At 53.5% G+C, this 23,387-nt stretch overlaps 2 protein-coding genes across 2 annotated transcripts in view; one reads left to right on the top strand and one right to left on the bottom strand.

Moving 5' to 3' along the window:
* ipo4 (importin 4) overlaps window positions 1-6,912 on the top strand; it is a 56,999-nt gene extending 50,087 nt beyond the window's left edge. Inside the window, exons 27-31 of the mRNA XM_059643935.1 lie at window positions 393-525; window positions 1,098-1,202; window positions 4,699-4,768; window positions 5,869-5,997; window positions 6,508-6,912. Coding sequence (XP_059499918.1) covers window positions 393-525; window positions 1,098-1,202; window positions 4,699-4,768; window positions 5,869-5,996 — 436 coding nt within the window. The 3' untranslated portion in view covers window position 5,997; window positions 6,508-6,912. The remainder of the gene's footprint in view (window positions 1-392; window positions 526-1,097; window positions 1,203-4,698; window positions 4,769-5,868; window positions 5,998-6,507) is intronic.
* Window positions 6,913-18,534: 11,622 nt separating this feature from the next.
* LOC125448970 (zinc finger homeobox protein 3-like) overlaps window positions 18,535-23,387 on the bottom strand; it is a 30,070-nt gene continuing 25,217 nt past the window's right edge. Inside the window, exon 8 of the mRNA XM_059643936.1 lies at window positions 18,535-19,190. Within this exon, the coding sequence (XP_059499919.1) occupies window positions 18,535-19,190 (656 nt within the window). The remainder of the gene's footprint in view (window positions 19,191-23,387) is intronic.

The raw sequence follows: 23,387 nt of genomic DNA, 5'->3' as shown, positions 1-23,387 counted from the left end.
TTCTATCAGTCCAGACTCTGCAGCCCAGGCACCATCCTCTGAAATGTAATCATGTCCTTCCTGTAATGTGCTAAGCAGACCTGCACACTGCTCGAGCTGTGGCCTGACCAATGTTTTAAACAGTGTAATTTCCTTGCTGTTATATACAGTGCCTTGTCTCATAAAAGCAGACAGCCCAACATGACTTCTTCACCACCTTCTGCTACCTTTGTGGATCTCTGGCTATGTGTACCGAGGTCCCTCTGATCTGCAGTAATGTTAGTGCTAGCTGCTATTTGTTAACTGTGTTCCAGTCTCCTGGCATTCCCTCTGAAAGGCTGTGCTGATAGGTGAAGGAAACACGCTTGCAGTTTGAGAAACAATCTCCAATCCGTCCTTAACATTGTCTCCAGCCAGTACCCATCCCTTCTGAACATTCTGTCATCTATCATAGCCCGAGAGCAAAATCGGCGTGTGGTGGACAATGTGTGTGGGGCTGTTTCCCGGATGATGATGACAAATCTCGCTGGAGTCCCCGTGGAACAGGTATTGCGCATTTCCTTTGTACACTCAGTCGCAGTGTGGGCACGGGTGGGGTCTGTGACCTGACTCAAGTTGCTCAGTCCCTTCTGGGGAAGTTTCTGTTTGACGTACGTGAGCTTTACTTCCTGAATTGGACAGGCAACCCACTCAGTGGAGTCCGGGGGATGGCGAGGTACTGTCCTTTGCCTGTGGAACGTTGACTGTCTTACCTGACAGACGGTGGGTGAGACTGCAGGTGAGGAGCTGGAGTCAATGCCTGCTGACACAAAGCAGTGCCTTCGGGAGAGACTGAGCTGAGCAACGTTATCTCCCTTTGGCACTTGTGAAAACTGTGCTGTGAAAATCTCCCAACACATCAGCAGCTGCTGTATCCTTCTTTCCCCCTCTCCCTTTCTTACAGGGGGAAAGATGTCAGGTTTTGACACTGAATTATCTTGATGGGGCTCGTGGTTCAGGGGCCAGGCTTGGGCTGGGATCACAGTGATCTGACCCTTGGAAAACCTCTCAGGAGAACTGCTCCACGGCTCGAGAGGCTGGAAGGATTAATGCAACTTATTTGTGCCCTTCCCCAAAAGGTATTTCCTGTCCTCGTGCGGTCACTCCCTTTGAAAGAGGATCTAGAAGAAAATGTAACAGTGATGAACTGCATCACTTTCTTGTACAAGAACAATCCCAATCAGGTAAGGCAACCAGTTACTGGCATCCTTGCAGCCCATCATGGTATATATACACAGCAGAACGCTCTGTAACAGACGGAGAGGTACACCCATTCGTACGCTCCATGACAGGGAGAAGGACACCCATCAGTGCGCTCTGTAACAGGGAGAGGGACACCCATCGGTACGCTCTGTAACAGGGAGAGGGACGCCCATCAGTACGCTCTGTAACGGGGAGAGGGACGCCCATCAGTACGCTCTGTAACGGGGAGAGGGTCACCCATCAGTACGCTCTGTAACGGGGAGAGGGACACTCATCAGTACACTCTGTAACGGGGAGAGGGACACCCATCAGTGCGCTCTGTAACGGAGGGAGAGGGACGCCCATCAGTAGGATCTGTAACGGGGAGAGGGACGCCCGTCAGTACGCTCTGTAATGGGGAGAGGGTCGCCCATCAGTACGCTCTGTAACAGGGAGAGGGATACCCATCAGTACGCTCTTTAACAGGGAGAGGGACGCCCGTCCGTGCGCTCTGTAACGGAGTGAGAGGGACGCCCATCAGTACGCTCTGTAACGGAGGGAGAGGGACGCCCATCAGTACGCTCTATAACAGGGAGAAGGACACCCATCAGTACACTCCATAACGGGGAGAGGGACGCCCATCAGTATGCTCTATAACAGGGAGAAGGACACCCATCAGTACACTCCATAACGGGGAGAGGGTCGCCCATCAGTACGCTCTGTAACGGGGAGAGGGATGCCCGTCAGTGCACTCTGTAACAGGGAGAGGGACGCCCGTCAGTGCGCTCTGTAATGGAGGGAGAGGGACGCCCATCAGTACGCTCTGTAACGGAGGGAGAGGGACGCCCATCAGTACGCTCTGTAACGGAGGGAGAGGGACGCCCATCAGTACGCTCTGTAACGGAGGGAGAGGGACGCCCATCAGTACGCTCTGTAACGGAGGGAGAGGGACGCCCATCAGTACGCTCTGCAACGGAGGGAGAGGGATACCCATCAGTATGCTCTGTAATAGGGAGAGGGACACCCATCAGTACGCTCTGTAACGGGGAGAGGGACGCCCATCAGTACACTCTGTAATAGGGAGAGGGACGCCCATCAGTACGTTCTGTAACGGAGGGAGAGGGACGCCCATCAGTACGCTCTGTAATGGAGGGAGAGGGACGCCCATCAGTATGCTCTGTAACGGAGGGAGAGGGACGCCCATCAGTATGCTCTGTAACGGAGGGAGAGGGACACCCATCAGTACGCTCTGTAATGGAGGGAGAGGGACGCCCATCAGTATGCTCTGTAACGGAGGGAGAGGGACGCCCATCAGTACGCTCTGTAACGGAGGGAGAGGGACGCCCATCAGTACGCTCTGTAATGGAGGGAGAGGGACGCCCATCAGTACGCTCTGTAATGGAGGGAGAGGGACGCCCATCAGTACGCTCTGTAATGGAGGGAGAGGGACGCCCATCAGTACGCTCTGTAATGGAGGGAGAGGGACGCCCATCAGTATGCTCTGTAATGGAGGGTGACTGCAATACACCCTGTAAGATGCTCACATCGGATTTTGCAATAGTATGATGGCCTCAAGTGGAGACCACATCTTTCTTTCTTTGTGTATTTTTTTAAATCATGGTCTGAAATGGGAGAAAGTCAGTTTTAAAAGTGAAGTTTTATTGAGGGATTGCTCCATTCCTTCAAAGGAAGTAAGCAGACCCCTATTGTTCGCATTGTGTAGACAGGTGTTGGTTTGAGCAGTTGTGAATGGTTTGCAATCTTATTAACCAGTGGAAGCATCAGACAATGAAGATTGCAAAGCAGCATTCAGATCACAAGTATAATTGCAGCAAATCTGTGAGCAGTGACCGCAGGACTGTTCTGTCAGTCTTTCCCTCTGCTCATCACACTTTTTTTTGTTTCTGTCTGTGGCTATCTGTATGCCTGTGTAAGGGGGTGTTTATAAGGGGCTTTAACTTGTAGACTTCTGTGTTATGAGCTCTTAAATGTTTGTGAGAAAACTTCAAAGCAGTAGTAGACCATTCTGCTCATGCCTGTGCGTTGCCGTTCAATGGGATTGTGTTTGATCGAATAATCCTCCACTCTGTTTTCCTGCCTTCTCCCCATAACCGTTGATTCTCTGTCTGATTAAAAATCTGTCTCGGCCATGAATATCCTCAATGCCCCAGCCCCGACAGCTCCCCACTGCGGTAAAAAATCCCACAAACTGACCCCCCCACTGCCTCAGAGAGAAGGAATTCCTCCCCATCTCTGTCTTCAATAGGTGACCCCCTTATTAAGAGATGGTGCCCCTTTGGGTCCTAGACTCTCCCATACACCCTCTTCACATCTCCCCCATGTCAGGTTCCGTTCCCCCTATGCCTATGGTACTTTCTACCCTGCATTCAAGTCATTAATAATAAAGGGTGTAAATTGTTAGGGCCCAAGGACTGAACACTGTGGCACTCCATTTGTTATATCCTGCCAATCAGAAACAATTCCAATTATCCCGACTCTCTGCTTTCTGTTGGTCAGAAAATCCTCTATGCAAGCTAATCAATTACCCCTAACCCTGTGTGATCCTCTGTTGTGTATTAGACTTCTATGTGGCACCTTGTCAAATGCCTTCTGGAAGTCCAGATGTACCAGATCTACAGAATCCCCATGTCCATTCTTGTTTGTGACATCTTCAACAAACTCTACCAAATCATCAGCCAAACGCAATGTATCCTTTGTTAAACTGTGCTGACTGATGGATTGCATTTTGAATTTCCAAACATCCTGTTATCACTGCCTTTAATAATGGACTCTTAACAATTTCCCCAACACCAGACACTAAACCGACTGGTCTGTAGTATCCTGCTGTGTACCTGCCTTTCTTCCTTAGAGTAGAGCTATTAGCATATATTCCAGGCCATTGGAATGTTAGAACCAATAGATCCACTATCTCTGCTGTTGCTGCTGGGACCTTTAACACCCCTGTATATAGACCATGGGCTCTGCAGCATTGTCTGCCTTCCTTTCCTATCTGCAGGCAGAGTCTGTTTATTTGTAGCAACTAGTCATGCTTGTTAAACACAGTCCAGGACTGTGCTGGTGATAATGGGAACTGCAGATGCTGGAGAATCCAAGATAATGAAATGTGAGGCTGGATGAACACAGCAGGCCCAGCAGCATCTCAGGAGCACAAAAGCTGACGTTTCGGGCCTAGACCCCATGAAGGGTCTAGGCCCGAAACGTCAGCTTTTGTGCTCCTGAGATGCTGCTGGGCCTGCTGTGTTCATCCAGCCTCACATTTCATTATCCAGGACTGTGCTTTCTGTCAACCTGAGTGTAAATGACAGATCACTTTGGGAATCCCTTGTATTTTTAAGAATGTTTTCACTTTCCGGGAATAGCGAGGTTTGCTTGCCAGCACGCTACCCCAATGAAGGGGTAACACTCTGAAGCAGAAAATGTCTTTTAGCCAATCCAACATTTATCTATCCCATTCATCATTAATCTTTTTGAACACAGGTCATTCAACATTTGCAACACTTGTTGGCTGTTTTTGGTGAAGTGATTGGAACAGATCAGCTTAAAGAAGGTACGGTGATTTCCTTCCCAAATACTGTTCGAAGGCTAGTAATGTTTCACTCATGTTTGGCACGTGTGAAGGGCTGCCATGCTCATTAACACTTCCGTGTCAAATTATGTGTCTGCCATCTACCTCAGGAATGCTCTCGTATCTATCACATATCTCAGTGAGATCAAAGCTGATTTGATCCTGTTTGATCCCCTCCCCCCACTGCATCCCAAAACCAGCCCAGCCTGTCTCTGCCTCCCTAACCTGTTCTTCCTCTCTCCCATCCCTTCCTCCCACCCCAAGCCACACCTCCATTTCCTACCTACTAACCTCCTCCCACCTCCTTGACCTGTCCGTCTTCCCTGGACTGACCTATACCCTCCCTACCTCCCCACCTATACTCTCCTCTCCACCTATCTTCTTTTCTCTCCATCTTCCGTCTGCCTCCCCCCTCTCCCTATTTATTCCAGAACCCTCACCCCCATCCCCCTCTCTGATGAAGGGTCTAGGCCAGAAACGTCAGCTTTTGTGCTCCTGAGATGCTGCTTGGCCTGCTGTGTTCATCCAGCTTCACACTTTATTATCTTTGATCCTGTTGAACTCCACTTTCCTGCCTTTCCTCTTCCTGATTTTAAAACCTTGCCCACTCTCTATCTCAGCCTCGAATATCCTCAATGCCCCAGCCCCCACCTCCGCGTAAAGAACCCAACAGACTCACTCCCTGCTCAGAGAAAGGGAATGCCTCCCCATCTCTGCCTTCAGTGGGCAACTCCTTATTCTGAGATGATGCCCCTCTGGGTCCTTGACTCTCTCACACAAGGGAGAGGAGGGGAGAGATACCATCTCCACATCTCCCCCTGTCATGTACCTCCGCGCACCCCCCCCCCCCCCAAACAAGGATCTTGTACATTTCAATTCTCCTGAACCCCAGTGGGTGCAGGCCCCAACCGACTGAACGTGGCTTAGTTCCCAGCTTTGATCTTCATGTGACTGTGTCTCCCTAATGGCTATGAAATGCTTTATTTTATACTCACTGCATACCTCAGCAATGAGATTTTCACTGTCGTGTAAACATATGTTTCGAAAAGTAACTGTGTCAAGTTTCCTTCTGTTTGATTCAGAAAGCCAGAATGCCTTGGTGATGTTATTAAAGGATATCCCACAGCGATTCCCCCAGGAATTTCAGACAGCCCTGATGGCCATCCCTCAGGAAGCTGCCAAGAAGATCTCAGCAGTCGCGTCCTCCTGAGGTAAGAGGCTGTTCAAATATTTGCAACCGTAGCTTCACAATCTTGTGAAGAGGTTACCGAAAGCGGTGACCTCAAATGAATCATGTCCAGATTCAGGTTTCGGTCTCCAATGTTTGGGAATGGGTGGGTCCATTGTGTTGGTAAATCTCTTCTCCCTGCCCCTCTGAGTTAATTCCTTTCACTGGGTGGGACCTGCAGTTAAAGCCAATACTGAGGACTTCACGCCTGTACCTTGTCTTCAGGTATGTAATCTGAGCAACACCCCCTCCCCCAAACAGAGAACTCACCCCAACATCCTTTTTGGTACTGTACCTGTGTAACATCTCTAACTCAATTTAGTATCTCATCCAGCGGAATACCTGCTAGACAGTGCGGTGCGGACCCTCTGACGGCGGGTCTCGCTCGGTGCTGAGTCTGATATCACGTCGTTAGAAAATCTTTTTTGCCCTGTTGTCTGCTCTGCCTTATGATTCTTCTGATTTTCTTTGTTCTCCTTCTGTCTCTCACCAGTTCCCTCTGTTGTGATTGGCTTCAGGAACGAGCTAGCCCACTTTATTTCTCTGCAATCAGTCAGACACATTACTATGCCAGCAGAAAACCCCAATGTCTTGGTCAGTGATAGAGAGTTTGGAGTTCCCTGATCACCTCTCCACATGGAACGTATGACGCAAAATGGTTAGTGCTCCTTCCGAGGAGTTTTTGAACAGACGTTTGGCAGTTCTGAGGAGCATGTTTCCACTGTTTCTTGGTTATTGTTTATTTCACCCCTGGTGCTAACGAGGGGCAAATTCTTGTGTTTTCCTGCCAAGGAAGGGAGTGGGGGGAGAAGTGTTTCAAGACTGATTTTGTGGAATGAATTTTTTTTGTGGTTGTGAAAATATTCTTTGGTTGAATTAATAAAAGCCCACAAAAGAAGGTGCGTTTCGGGAAATTCTGTCGCCATGACCGCTCAGGCTCTGGCACATTAATGTGTTTGTTCTTTTAGGCTGCTATTCTGTGTCTTTCTGTCTGTCTCGCTGTGTGTCACACTCTCTCTGTGTTCATCCACAAACAGGAGGGAAGTACAGAGGGAGTGACAGCATTAACAGAGCCTTGTGCGCGTGTTTCTGTCTGTCCTGAGTCTTAACGTAATATCATTGGGCCTTTCACCCTCTAACTGGACTGATTACTAATTCATAGCCTTGTGGCAAAGGGTCTTGAAATAGCAGTGATCATAACACAATTGCATTTTACCTGCGGTTTGAGGAAGAGAAGAGTTGCCTTTTAAAACTGAACAAAGGAAAGTTACGAGGGTGTGAATGCAGAGCCATCTCCAACAAACTGGTGGAAAATGTTGAGAGATTGGTCCATGTAGGAGCAGAATTAAGCCAATCAACCAATCTGAGCCCTGCCGTTTGGTCATTGCTGATGTGTTTGTCAACCTCCACTCTCCTGCCTTCTCCACTCATCCCTCGATCCCATTACTAATCACAAACCTAGCTTTCTCTGCCCTAAAGACTCTCAGTGACTTAACTTGCACAGCCCTGTGCAGCAGTGAGTTCCACAGTCACCACCTTCCGACTGAAGAAGTTCATCCTCTTCTCAGTTCTGAAGGGTTGTCGCTTCAGCCTGAGGCTGTGCCCTCAGCTCCTAGACTCAATAGAGGGGCCGAAAGTGAAGTGAAAAACCACTGTCTGAGGTTAGTTTTCTTAAAAGAAAAAGCTTTGTGATCAGTACTTTATGGGCACAAACACAGTGAATGTCAGTCTGAAGTGGCAGCTGCCTGGACGTACAGTGCAAACAGAAACAGAAATTGCTGGAAAAGATGCACAGGTCTGGCAGCGTTCGTGGAGAGAAATCAGAGTTAATGTCTTGGATCCTCAGAACAGCTGATAGCTCGGAAAATGTTGTTTGGGATGCCATTGGTTTGTCCACTCTTTCAGCTTGTCCAGAGAATGGTGAGAAGGGGAAAGTTGAATTACGATACAAACTGAGCTCAAAATACAACCAGAGAGGAAGAGAAGTGAGTGTCCTTGACAGTGTGACTCCAAGGAGTTGATGGTGAAAAATGAGGATCAAACAGGTGTTTTCGCTGGCCTCCAGTGTGGAGGAGGAAGCAGCATCCGAGAAATAGCTGTAAATTGGGAATTGAGAATGTGGGATTCAGGAAGATTGCGATCGCTGCACCAAAGGTCCTTAGACAGCATCTCCCAAAGCCCACAGCCATTTCCATCCAGAAGGACAAGGGGCAGCAGGTACATGGGAACAGCAGCTCATCTACCCCCACCCACCCCTCCCCCCCACCGCCCCGAGCCACACACCATCCCGACTCGGAAATATATCGGCCATTCTTTCAGTGCGGCTGGGTCTGAATCCTGTGTGTGCACACGTGTGTGCGTCTGTTTCCGTGTCAGCCTGTGTGTGCGTGCATAAGCGTTTGTTTCTGTGTGTGCGTGTGTGTGCGCACGCGTGTGCATCTGTTTCTGTGTGAGCCTGTGAGTGTGTGTGTGCATGCGTGTGCATCTGTTTGTGTGAGCCTGTGTGTGCATGCGTGTGCATCTGTTTCTGTGTGAGTCTGTGTGCGTGCACGTGTGTGCCTCTGTTTCTGTGTGTACACGCGTGTGCATCTGTTTCTGTGTGAGCCTGTGTGTGTGCACGCGTGTGCATCTGTTTGTGTGAGCCTGTGTGTGTGCATGCGTGTGCATCTGTTTCTGTGTGAGCCTGTGTGCGTGCACGTGTGCCTCTGTTTCTGTGTGTACACGCGTGTGCATCTGTTTCTGTGTGAGCCTGTGTGTGCACGCGTGTGCATCTGTTTGTGTGAGCCTGTGAGTGTGTGTGTGCACGCGTGTGCATCTGTTTCTGTGTGAGTGTGTGTGTGTGCACGCGTGTGCATCTGTTTCTGTGTGAGCCTGTGTGCGCACACGCATGTGCATCTGTTTCTGTGTGTGCATCTGTTTCTGTGTGTGCATCTGTTTCTGTGTGTGCACGCGTGTGCATCTGTTTCTGTGTGAGTGCACGCGTGTGCATCTGTTTCTGTGTGAGCCTGTGTGTGTGTGTGCACGCGTGTGCATCTGTTTCTGTGTGAGCCTGTGTGCGTGCACGCGTGTGCATCTGTTTCTGTGCGTGCACGCGTGTGCATCTGTTTCTGTGTGAGTGCACGTGTGTGCATCTGTTTCTGTGAGCCTGTGTGCGTGCACGCGTGTGCATCTGTTTCTGTGCGTGCACGCGTGTGCATCTGTTTCTGTGCGTGCACGCATGTGCATCTGTTTCTGTGTGTGCACGCGTGTGCATCTGTTTCTGTGTGTGCACGCGTGTGCATCTGTTTCTGTGTGTGCACGCGTGTGCATCTGTTTGTGTGCACGCGTGTGCATCTGTTTCTGTGTGAGCCTGTGTGCGTGCATGCGTGTGCATCTGTTTCTGTGCGTGCATGCGTGTGCATCTGTTTCTGTGCGTGCATGCGTGTGCATCTGTTTCTGTGCGTGCACGCGTGTGCATCTGTTTCTGTGTGAGTGCACGCGTGTGCATCTGTTTCTGTGTGAGCCTGTGTGTGTGTGTGCACGCGTGTGCATCTGTTTCTGTGTGAGCCTGTGTGTGTGTGTGTGCACGCGTGTGCATCTGTTTCTGTGTGAGCCTGTGTGCGTGCACGCGTGTGCATCTGTTTCTGTGTGAGTGCACGCGTGTGCATCTGTTTCTGTGTGAGCCTGTGTGTGTGTGCACGCACGCGTGTGCATCTGTAGAGAGCAGTATTGCTTCACTGTACTGAGCTCTCACTTGATGCTATGAATGAGTTCCCAGAGCAGCTGGGATCTGACAGTCACACAGAGCTGTCGGCAATCATTCAGAAAATTTGCTTCCTGTCTGAGACCTTTGTACTGTAGCAAAAAGCTCATTGCTGCATAGAAACTGACTAAACTTCGAATTCCATCCTGAGTTTTTGAAAGATTGTTTAGACCTGTTCTTAGTTAACGTCCTGTGCGGCCGCAACAAGATGTGTGCTGACCAATAAAGGCGAGCGTACCAAACACCTTCGGCACCGCCCTGTCTACCTGCAACTCCACTTTCAAGGAACACTCCAAGGTCTGTTTGTTCACTGACACTCCACAGGACCTTACTGTTAAGCGTATAAATCCTGCCTTTCCAAAATGCAACACCTCACATTCTGAATTAAACTCCCTCTGCCACACCTTAACAACATCCCATTGTGCTCCGACATAGTCTTCACTGTCTACTATACCGACAACTTTGGTATCATCTGCAAATTCAGTGTGCCTCTCTTGAAGGTGGTTTAGGTTGTGGGGTTTAGAAGTTGCTGTCTGAGGAGCCTTGGTGAGTCTCTGCAGGGCATCTTGTGGATAGTACACACTGCTGCGACTGAGCGTTGGTGGTGGAGGACATGGGAGTGTTTAATGGGGATATACTGCATCTAATGCTGTGCTGTCCCTGTCCTTGGGAGTGTAGAGGGAGCTTTACTCTACTCTGTATCTAATCCCTGTTCCCCCTGCTTTTTTCTGAAGAAGGGTCCAGACCTGAAACATCAGCGTTCCTGCTCCTCTCATGCTGCCTGGCCTGCTGTATTCATCCAGCTCCACGCTGTTATCCCTGTTCCCCCGTTTTTTTGGGAAGCGACAGTTGTGTGAGTGGGCTTGTGGGACCTGTACAAAGCTCAGGCCCTGTCCTGTTTGAGTCCCTAGCCCCAATCCTGAGAGACAGTCCACAGGTTTTGAGTCCTGTCTGGGATTGTTCGATATTGCAGCTGAGAGCATCGTTCAAAGCCACGTGGCACGCAGTGTCGAGGGCTCTCTCCCCCACACATCACTCGGGTCATTCACTCTGGCCTGTGAATCCTTACTCTGAATCCATGGCCCCCCTCATCAGGCTGTGTTCTCTCAGCCTGGCTGCATTGTTGGTCTTGATCCGACAGCCCAGCACTTCGCGCTGTCACGTATCTCCCGGTCTGCAACTGGTCCAGACAGAGCGGTCACTGAGCTCCAGCAGGGCAGGATGGTGCGGAGGGAGCTTTTCACGGCGGGTGGGCGTTGTCGGTACTCACTCTCTCACGCTCACACACACACATACACACGTGTACAGTGACAGTCTCTCTCACACACTCCCAGGCACAGTCATTCTCTCACACCTACACACACACTCTCTCACACCAACTCCACGTCTCTCTCAAACTCATTCGCAGACAGACACCCAGTCTTTCTCACCCAGTCACAAACACACGCTTGCACTCACTCACTCACACACACACTCACACACAAACTCCGTATCTCTCTCACTCATTCGCAGACACTCAGTCACAAACACACGTTTGCACTCACTCACTCACACACACTCTCACACACAAACTCCGTATCTCTCTCACTCATTCGCAGACACTCAGTCACAAACACACGTTTGCACTCACTCACTCACACACACTCTCACACACAAACTCCGTATCTCTCTCATTCGCAGACAGACACCCAGTCTTTCTCACCCAGTCACAAACACACGCTTGCACTCACTCACTCACACACACACTCACACACAAACTCCGTATCTCTCTCACTCATTCGCAGACACTCAGTCACAAACACACGTTTGCACTCACTCACTCACACACACTCTCACACACAAACTCCGTATCTCTCTCATTCGCAGACAGACACCCAGTCTTTCTCACCCAGTCACAAACACACGCTTGCACTCACTCACTCACACACACACTCACACACAAACTCCGTATCTCTCTCATTCGCAGACAGACACCCAGTCTTTCTCACCCAGTCACAAACACACGCTTGCACTCACTCACTCACACACACACTCACACACAAACTCCGTATCTCTCTCACTCATTCGCAGACACTCAGTCACAAACACACGTTTGCACTCACTCACTCACACACACTCTCACACACAAACTCCGTATCTCTCTCATTCGCAGACAGACACCCAGTCTTTCTCACTCAGTCACAAACACACACTTGCACTCACTCACACACACTCTCACACACAAACGCCGTATCTCTCTCACACTCGTTCGCAGACACTCAGTCACAAACACACACTTGCACTCACTCACTCACACACACACTCACACGCAAACTCCGTATCTCTCTCACACTCATTCGCAGACACTCAGTCACAAACACACACTTGCACTCACTCACTCACACAATCTGTCACACAAACTCCACATCTCTCTCAAACTCATTCGCAGACAGACACCCAGTCACAAGCACACACTCTCACAGATGCACGCGCTGTCTCTGTCCCTCTCACAGACACACACACTCTCTCACTCCATTGGAAGGATGATCTGAAACTTGAAAGGGTTCAGAAAAGATTTACAAGGATGTTGGAGGGATTGAGCTACAGGGAGAGGCTGGGGCTATTCTCCCTGGAGCATTGGAGTGTACAGGCTTATAAAGTGAGGAGGGGCATGGATAGGGTGAGTAGCCTTTCCCCCCCAGGGTAGGGGAAGTCCAAAACTCGAGGGGCCGAGGTTTAAGGTGGGAGGGGGAAAGGGACAACATTCTCCCGCAGAGGGTGGTGCGTGTAAGGAGCGAGCTGCCCGAGGAAGTGGGTGGGGGCTGGTACAGTTACAGCACCGGGATGGGGACATGGATAGGGAGGGTTTAGAGGGACAGGGGGCCAAATGCTGGGAAATGGGAACCGGATTCAATCAGGATATCTGGTCAGCACAGACAGATGAACTGCAGGGTCTGCTTCCATGCTGTATATCTTTATGACTATCATAGACAGACACATCTTTCTCACACACACAGACATACTGTCTCACACGCACTCTCTGACACTGTCTCAAATACACACACAGATAGAAAGACACACACTGACATACATGTTCAGGTACCCATACAAGCACACATACACACAATGACACGGCGAGTGAGACTTACCCTGCTGGATAAACACCGCACCCTGTACGGTTACACGGCGAGTGAGCCTTACCCTGCTGGATAAACACCGTACCCTGTACGGTTACACAGCGAGTGAGCCTTACCCTGCTGGATAAACACCGTACCCTGTACGGTTACACAGCGAGTGAGCCTTGCCCTGCTGGATAAACACCGTACCCTGTACGGTTACACAGCGAGTGAGCCTTGCCCTGCTGGATAAACACCGTACCCTGTACGGTTACACAGCGAGTGAGCCTTACCCTGCTGGATAAACACCGTACCCTGTACGGTTACACAGCGAGTGAGCCTTACCCTGCTGGATAAACACCGCACCCTGTACGGTTACACAGCGAGTGAGCCTTGCCCTGCTGGATAAACACTGTACCCTGTACGGTTACACAGCGAGTGAGCCTTGCCCTGCTGGATAAACACTGTACCCTGTACGGTTACACAGCGAGTGAGCCTTACCCTGCTGGATAAACACCGCACCCTGTACGGTTACACAGCGAGTGAGCCTTGCCCTGCTGGATAAACACCGTACCCTGTACGGTTACACAGCGAGTGAGCCTTGCCCTGCTGGATAAACACCGTACCCTGTACGGTTACACAGCGAGTGAGCCTTGCCCTGCTGGATAAACACTGTACCCTGTACGGTTACACAGCGAGTGAGCCTTGCCCTGCTGGATAAACACTGTACCCTGTACGGTTACACAGCGAGTGAGCCTTGCCCTGCTGGATAAACACCGTACCCTGTACGGTTACACAGCGAGTGAGCCTTACCCTGCTGGATAAACACCGTACCCTGTACGGTTACACAGCGAGTGAGCCTTGCCCTGCTGGATAAACACCGTACCCTGTACGGTTACACAGCGAGTGAGCCTTGCCCTGCTGGATAAACACTGTACCCTGTACGGTTACACAGCGAGTGAGCCTTGCCCTGCTGGATAAACACTGTACCCTGTACGGTTACACAGCGAGTGAGCCTTGCCCTGCTGGATAAACACTGTACCCTGTACGGTTACACAGCGAGTGAGCCTTACCCTGCTGGATAAACACCGTACCCTGTACGGTTACACAGCGAGTGAGCCTTGCCCTGCTGGATAAACACTGTACCCTGTACGGTTACACAGCGAGTGAGCCTTACCCTGCTGGATAAACACCGTACCCTGTACGGTTACACAGCGAGTGAGCCTTGCCCTGCTGGATAAACACCGTACCCTGTACGGTTACACAGCGAGTGAGCCTTGCCCTGCTGGATAAACACTGTACCCTGTACGGTTACACAGCGAGTGAGCCTTGCCCTGCTGGATAAACACTGTACCCTGTACGGTTACACAGCGAGTGAGCCTTACCCTGCTGGATAAACACTGTACCCTGTACGGTTACACAGCGAGTGAGCCTTACCCTGCTGGATAAACACCGTACCCTGTACGGTTACACGGCGAGTGAGCCTTGCCCTGCTGGATAAACACTGTACCCTGTACGGTTACACGGCGAGTGAGCCTTGCCCTGCTGGATAAACACTGTACCCTGTACGGTTACACAGCGAGTGAGCCTTGCCCTGCTGGATAAACACTGTACCCTGTACGGTTACACAGCGAGTGAGCCTTACCCTGCTGGATAAACACCGTACCCTGTACGGTTACACGGCGAGTGAGCCTTACCCTGCTGGATAAACACCGTACCCTGTACGGTTACACGGCGAGTGAGCCTTGCCCTGCTGGATAAACACTGTACCCTGTACGGTTACACGGCGAGTGAGCCTTACCCTGCTGGATAAACACTGTACCCTGTACGGTTACACGGCGAGTGAGCCTTGCCCTGCTGGATAAACACCGTACCCTGTACGGTTACACAGCGAGTGAGCCTTGCCCTGCTGGATAAACACCGTACCCTGTACGGTTACACAGCGAGTGAGCCTTGCCCTGCTGGATAAACACTGTACCCTGTACGGTTACACAGCGAGTGAGCCTTACCCTGCTGGATAAACACTGTACCCTGTACGGTTACACAGCGAGTGAGCCTTACCCTGCTGGATAAACACTGTACCCTGTACGGTTACACAGCGAGTGAGCCTTACCCTGCTGGATAAACACCGTACCCTGTACGGTTACACAGCGAGTGAGCCTTGCCCTGCTGGATAAACACCGTACCCTGTACGGTTACACAGCGAGTGAGCCTTGCCCTGCTGGATAAACACTGTACCCTGTACGGTTACACAGCGAGTGAGCCTTGCCCTGCTGGATAAACACCGTACCCTGTACGGTTACACAGCGAGTGAGCCTTACCCTGCTGGATAAACACTGTACCCTGTACGGTTACACAGCGAGTGAGCCTTACCCTGCTGGATAAACACTGTACCCTGTACGGTTACACAGCGAGTGAGCCTTACCCTGCTGGATAAACACTGTACCCTGTACGGTTACACAGCGAGTGAGCCTTGCCCTGCTGGATAAACACTGTACCCTGTACGGTTACACGGCGAGTGAGCCTTGCCCTGCTGGATAAACACTGTACCCTGTACGGTTACACAGCGAGTGAGCCTGTTGGATAAACACCGTACCCTGTACGGTTACACAGCGAGTGAGCCTGTTGGATAAACACCGTACCCTGTACGGTTACACAGCGAGTGAGCCTTGCCCTGCTGGATAAACACCGTACCCTGTACGGTTACACAGCGAGTGAGCCTTGCCCTGCTGGATAAACACCGTACCCTGTACGGTTACACAGCGAGTGAGCCTTGCCCTGTTGGATAAACACCGTACCCTGTACGGTTACACAGCGAGTGAGCCTGTTGGATAAACACCGTACCCTGTACGGTTACACAGCGAGTGACCCTGTTGGATAAACACCGTACCCTGTACGGTTACACAGCGAGTGAGCCTTGCCCTGCTGGATAAACACCGTACCCTGTACGGTTACACAGCGAGTGAGCCTTGCCCTGCTGGATAAACACTGTACCCTGTACGGTTACACAGCGAGTGAGCCTTACCCTGTTGGATAAACACCGCACCCTGTACGGTTACACAGCGAGTGAGCCTTACCCTGCTGGATAAACACTGTACCCTGTACGGTTACACAGCGAGTGACCCTTACCCTGCTGGATAAACACTGTACCCTGTACGGTTACACAGCGAGTGAGCCTTACCCTGCTGGATAAACACTGTACCCTGTACGGTTACACAGCGAGTGAGCCTTGCCCTGCTGGATAAACACTGTACCCTGTACGGTTACACAGCGAGTGAGCCTTGCCCTGCTGGATAAACACTGTACCCTGTACGGTTACACAGCGAGTGAGCCTTGCCCTGTTGGATAAACACCGTACCCTGTACGGTTACACAGCGAGTGAGCCTGTTGGATAAACACCGTACCCTGTACGGTTACACAGCGAGTGAGCCTGTTGGATAAACACCGTACCCTGTACGGTTACACAGCGAGTGACCCTGTTGGATAAACACCGTACCCTGTACGGTTACACAGCGAGTGAGCCTTGCCCTGCTGGATAAACACTGTACCCTGTACGGTTACACAGCGAGTGAGCCTTACCCTGTTGGATAAACACCGCACCCTGTACGGTTACACAGCGAGTGAGCCTTGCCCTGTTGGATAAACACCGTACCCTGTACGGTTACACAGCGAGTGAGCCTTACCCTGCTGGATAAACACCGTACCCTGTACGGTTACACAGCGAGTGAGCCTTACCCTGCTGGATAAACACCGTACCCTGTACGGTTACACAGCGAGTGAGCCTTACCCTGCTGGATAAACACCGTACCCTGTACGGTTACACAGCGAGTGAGCCTTACCCTGCTGGATAAACACCGTACCCTGTACGGTTACACGGCGAGTGACCCTGTTGGATGCATAGTCACAGTTGTACTGACCCAAAGCTGTACCCTGCTGATTACACAGCAAGAGCCAAACATCTTTTCCAATGACAGAGGAGATGGGGGGGAGCTCACGAAAGTAGAGTGCACACTCCGAGGTGGGGAGGGAGAGAGGGAGAGAGAGAGAGAGAGAGAGTCCTTACACTTGCTTTGCCTTTTCAAATCACTTGAGTTTACTGATTTCTTTCCAAAAGTAGGCAATGAGGAGAAAGGGTTGTATCGCACCCTTAAATCCACAAGCACAACATTCACAAGTAGAAATGCACCCTCATCTCCACAGCAGTGTTGGAGGGTGTGAGGGGAGAACAGAAAGAGACGTTCTGTTCTGCTTCATTTGGCACGGTCCGTCATTAGAAAACAGAGGGAGGGATGGAGGTCATCATTTGGAATAGCAATAACATTTGGTTCATGTGTGTCGGGGTAGGGGGGTCTCTCGTGTTGGTGAGGGGGGGGGGTGGTGGGAGTGCGGGTGTTCGAGGACCGTAATCCTGGAGAGATGTGTTTTTGGGGGAAGGGAGGAGAGCAAAGGGTGGTTCTCCGGGGTCAACTCTTGAGTTATCTCTTGAAAGGTCTTCAGTGACCCAGGCTGGATGGGGCTTGGCTTTGAGTTGGGGTGGGGGGGGGGTGGCTGGTGGTCTCTGAATCCCACTCCCACCCTATGTTTGTTTCCTTTCTCCTTCCTCGAGGTCTGAATCGCATTCCCCACACCCACAATGCTTTCCTTTGCTGATGTCTCTCCTCGGCAATGTCCCAAGGAAAAGGGGTCTCCCCCACCAACCCCCCCCCACCCCCATTTTATCACTTTTTAGGCTCCAGAGCTTCCCGGTTGTCAGTTCCATCAATCCCGAGACCAAATGGTGGAAGGTGAGGGGGGTGCTCACCCTCTCAGAAGTCTTCCCCTTGGTGGGAAACCGTCAGGGATGCCAACCAAGATGGCCGTCCCACCCCCAAGGAAATGGGCATCTCGAGCAGAGATTGCGCAGTAACAGAGAGACGGCTCCCACTTCCAAAGAGGTGAGTGTGTCGGGGGGTCGAGTTGAGGGGAGATGCCAGGGTGGGGGCAGGGGTTACATAGAACCAAGCCCGTTGAGGGGGGGGGGGGTTTTCTTGCCGCGTCAGGACCCAACTGGCGCAGTCGAGCAACATTCCTCTCCCTGCCTGGACGGAGAGAGGGAGCTGTTCCCCACCAGCACCGCCCCCACCCCCACACTCTCCTAGGGGTTTGCGCAAGGGGGTGGGGGCGGGAAATCGGAGAGCGGCCCCGAGGGGAGGGAAGGAGGGGGTTTTTCACCACGAGGTACCCAGAGTGAGGACTGGACAAATTGGTGGCCATCTTTGGATCTGGGTTGCCCTCTTCAACATTGGTCACCCACCACCCACCACCACCCAAGATAGGGATTATTGTGGGGTGGGGGATCAGTGGTTGGGGGGGGTATACCAGAGGAATTCTGACACCACCCAGCTCCCCCAACCCTTCAACCAAAAGGAGAAAGGTGATAGGTTGATGGGAGTAAAATGGCGGGGAGCGGCGGTGGTGCAGTGAGGTAGGAGTTGGCCAGTTGCTCGGGGAGGGAGTTTGTTGGGGGTGAGGGTTGTGTTTTGGGGTGGGGATTGTTGTAGACAGGGAGCAGTGTTAGAACTGAGAGCCCATGTTGGTTACCATTTCTGAGGCGTGAGGTGGGCAGGATGAGGAGTCAGGAGTCACATACGCCCTCCCCTCCACCGCCACATCCCCCCCCCCCCACCGACCCCCGCTCAGGGCATCATGGAGCTGGTCCCCATGGTTTGCCCGCATCCGGGGTGGGGGTGGAGGGGGGCCCCCGCGGTTGAGGTATGCCATGGGGCACATCTTTGGTGGCGCTCAGAGGCAGTGGCAGCATGCGAACTGCCGGGGCCTGGTATCCGGGCAGAGGAGCGCCACAGGCCCGGAGGGGGCTGCAGGGGGCGGCGAGGACCGGAGAGGGCCCCTCCCCCGAGTGGCCTGGGTCCCCCTGGGGGCCCGGGCACCTGGGTCGGGGTTGCCGCTGTGCCACCCCCTGCAGGCCGCGTTGAAGAATGACATTGGGCAGCAGGCAGAGGAGGGTCGGGGACAGCAGCGGGCCCAAGGGCAGAAGGGCCGCCTTCTGCCCACGCAGTGGCAGCAGGTAGGCAGCCGGGAGTGGGTGCACAAGCAGGGGGTTGGTGCCGGGGAGGAGGCAGGGCACAAGCTGGGTCCCTGGCGCACAAGGTGGCTGGAGGACTGAAGTCTTGGCTTCAGCCCTTGTTTCTGAATCGACATCACGCAGGGGTCCTGATTGGCGGTTTTCCGTGTCCCCGGGCACCTGGCAATCCTGCCAGGGGGGCATCATTCCTGGCAAGGGCAACTGCATGGGTGGCACATCAGGCGCAGCGATCCCAAGGATGTTCGGTGAAGTTAAACCTGGGGGAGAGGCAGAGAGAAGGAGACGGGTCAGTGCTGTGGGCACTGTCGGAGGGTCAGCGCCGAGGGAGCGGGCGCTTTCGGGGGGTGGGGGGGGGGTCAGCACCGAGGGAGCAGGCGCTGTTGGGGGGTCAGCGCCAAGGGAGCCCCGCGCAGTCGGGGGCTCAGCGCTGAGGGAGCCCCGCAGTGTAGGAGAAGTTTGGGGCTCTTTCCTGGGATCTGTCCCTCTCTGGGTTTTAATAGTGCAGACAGGAAGAGACCCCTCACCCTGTCCAATTGCAGTGAGGCACCCCTGATCCTGAACCCCTCCGCCATCTGCCCTCCTCCCGAATTGGCCTGAGGCCTCCCCCCTCCCCCCCCCCCCCCATCCACAAAACCCTCCCACTCACCTTTGGCCAGTGGAGTGAAACCAGGCAGAGCCTGGGACGTAGGCCCCGTGGCCAATGGCAAACTGAGGGCTCCCTCGCTCTCCCAGCCTACTTCCTCCACGTTGGCCTTCCTCAGCCTCCACCACCTCGCCCTTGGCCGCCTCCTCCTCCTCCAGCAGGCTGCTCCATGGTCGTCTTCGTGGGCTTTCTGGAACCAGGCCCTCACCACACTACCGTCCAGGCCCAGCTCCTTGGCCAGGCGCTGGTACTCAGGCCGTGTCGGGGCCCGGCAGCGGCGGTAGTGGGCGCTGAGCGCCCACAGCTGGGGGACGGACATCCTGGCTTGGTGGCGGGGCAGGGGGAGAAGAGTCGGGGCGTCCTTCCCCAACTCCTCGGCCCGCCCCTCTGCTTCGGCCTGTTCCACGCCTCAGACTGGAGTCCCCGCCTGTCAGGCAGACCCCTCGTGCCCGCTGGCCCCCCGGGCTGCCCGAGCCTCCCCTGGCGCTTGCGGGCCCTGGCATTCTGGAACCTGACCCGTACCGCCCTCCTCGCCAGGCCCATCTGGCGAGAGATGAGGCCGAGGGCCTGACGCCATGGGCTTGGCTCCCCAGCATAGCGGCGGCACAGCCCGACGGTGGTTTGCAGCCTCCTGCTCCTCGGCCTCCGTGCCTCCGGCTTGCCTTCCCCATGGTCGGCGTCTTCGCGCCCCCCCCCCCACCATATCCTCCTCATCATCATCCTCCTCCTCTTGAGGCTGCTCCCTTCTGGCATGGCAGCGGCTGGAGGAGCAGAAGCCTGAGGCCACTGTCCCTCGCTAGGCCGCACTAGGCCCCATGCCTGCAGGAACCTTGCTGTTTGATCTGTCAGCCGGGCCTCCCGGTCCCTGATGACCCCAGGCCCCTCGGAAGGAGGATCAGGAGAGGCAGGGCCCTCCTCCTTCCCCATTCCCCGTGGCAGTAGGTGCGGGGCGCTGTGGGAGGCCACTTCCTCCAGGGAGGAGAGGCACCCGTGGGCCTGCTCCTCGTGGATCCTGAGGCTCAGGCCGTCGGAGAAGGGCTGGGAGCAAATGCGGCAGTGAGGCCCGTCCCCGCCAAAACGCCGCGCCCCCCCCCTTCCCGCCGTCGGCTCTTGTTGTACCACACAATCAGCTCCAAGCCAACGCTGGCCAAAAAGGAGCGGGTGAGGGCACGGGGGGGCCTCTGCTGGAGCCGAGGGGGCGGGAGGGGGTGGAGGAGCAGTGGTGAGGGGCGGGCCGAAGTGGAGCAAGCCGCTCCTGAGGCGGGCCAGGTGTTCGGGAAGCAGCGGCATCGGATGCAGGAGGGCCGAGGTGAGGAGTGGGAAGGGGGCGGGCGCCAGCCGGAGGCCAAAGGCGGCAGCAGCCGGGTGAGGTGGCAAGGAGGGGGGATCCAGGGCTGGGCCCTCCTCTCCGGTTCCAGGCCCAGCCTCGGCTACGGCCGCCCTGGTCCGGGTCTGGTGGAGGACGGAGCGCATGTGGATGTCCAGGGCGGAGCTCTGGTTGTAGGAGACGCTCCAGGCCTCACACTTGAAGGGTTTGTCAGGAGGGGGCTGGGGAGGCCTGGTGAGTAGGCCCGAAGCCTGCCCGGAGCTGCCCACCAGGCCCGAAACCCGGGAGGATTTCCTGGCCTTGTGGATGTGCAAGACAGAATTGAGGTGAACCACCAGAATGTTCCTCTGAGTAAATGACTCTTTGCAAATGGAGCACTTGTAGGGCCGAGTAGGATCCAAAAACTTGTCCAAGGCAAAGTCAGGCCCTCTGCAAGACGTCCAGACCAAGAGGCCTGGGGCCTCCTCCTCCTCCTCAGGCCTCCCGGGGCCAACAGTGGGAGAGGAAGACTGGCAACGCTGGTTGGTCAGCTTGGGGGGCCACAGAGGGCAGGGCCCAGGAGAGCCAGATTCGGGACGGGCCGGCCCTACGTCGGGTAGCGTGAGGGTCGCGGTGTCGCTCCCTGATCCTGTCAAAACAAAAAAAGACACACACAGACACACAGACACATACACGCGCGCGCACACACACACAGACACACACACACAGACACATGCACGCGCACATACACACACAGACACGCGCATATACACACACACAGACACACGCGCACATACACACAGACACGCGCACACACACACAGACACACGCGCATATACACACACACACAGACACACGCGCACATACACAGACACACGCGCACACACACACAGACACATGCGCACATACACACACACGCGCACACACACAGACACATGCACGCACACAGACACATGCGCACAGACACACACAGACACATGCACGCACACAGACACATGCGCACAGACACACACACAGACACATGCGCACAGACACACACACATGCACGCGCACAGACACATGCACGCGCACATGCGCACAGACACATGCGCACGCACATACACAGACACATGCACACAGACACATGCATCTGCACATACACACAGACACATGCACACAGACACATGCATGTGCACATACACACACAGACACATGCACACAGACACACGCACAGACACACACAGACACATGCACGCGCACATACACAGACACATGCACACAGACACATGCATGTGCACATACACACACAGACACATGCACACAGACATGCACGCACACATGCACACAGACACACAGACACATGCACGCGCACATACACAGACACATGCACACAGACAGACATGCATGTGCACATACACACACAGACACATGCACACAGACACACAGACACATGCATGTGCACATACACACACAGACACACGCACAGACACACAGACACATGCACGCGCACATACACAGACACATGCACACAGACACATGCATGTGCACATACACACAGACACATGCACACAGACACATGCACACAGACACATGCACACAGACACGCACAGACACACACAGACACATGCACGCACACATGCACACAGACACACAGACACATGCACGCGCACATACACACACAGACACACGCGCACATACACACACAGACACACGCGCATATACACACACACAGACACACGCGCATATACACACACACAGACACACGCGCATATACACACACACAGACACACGCGCACATACACACACAGACACGCGCACATACACACACAGACACACGCGCACACACACAGACACACGCGCACACACACACACAGACACGCGCACAGACACACGCGCACATACACACACACACAGACGCGCGCGCACACACACAGACACATGCGCACACACACACAGACACATGCATGTGCACATACACACACAGACACATGCATGTGCACATACACACACAGACACATGCACACAGACATGCACGCACACATGCACACAGACACACAGACACATGCACGCGCACATACACAGACACATGCACACAGACAGACATGCATGTGCACATACACACACAGACACATGCACACAGACACACAGACACATGCATGTGCACATACACACACAGACACACGCACAGACACATGCACGCGCACATACACAGACACATGCACACAGACACATGCATGTGCACATACACACAGACACATGCACACAGACACATGCACACAGACACATGCACACAGACACATGCACACAGACACATGCACACAGACACGCACAGACACACACAGACACATGCACGCACACATGCACACAGACACACAGACACATGCATGTGCACATACACACACACACATGCACACAGACACACACACAGACACATGCACGCGCACATACACACAGACACACGCGCATATACACACACACAGACACACGCGCACATACACACACAGACACACGCGCACATACACACAC

Source organism: Stegostoma tigrinum, unplaced genomic scaffold (assembly GCF_030684315.1).
Source record: "Stegostoma tigrinum isolate sSteTig4 unplaced genomic scaffold, sSteTig4.hap1 scaffold_341, whole genome shotgun sequence".
NCBI lineage: Eukaryota > Metazoa > Chordata > Chondrichthyes > Orectolobiformes > Stegostomatidae > Stegostoma > Stegostoma tigrinum.
The sequence above is the reverse complement of the archived record's forward strand: the minus strand, read 5'-3'. Positions and strand labels throughout refer to the sequence as shown.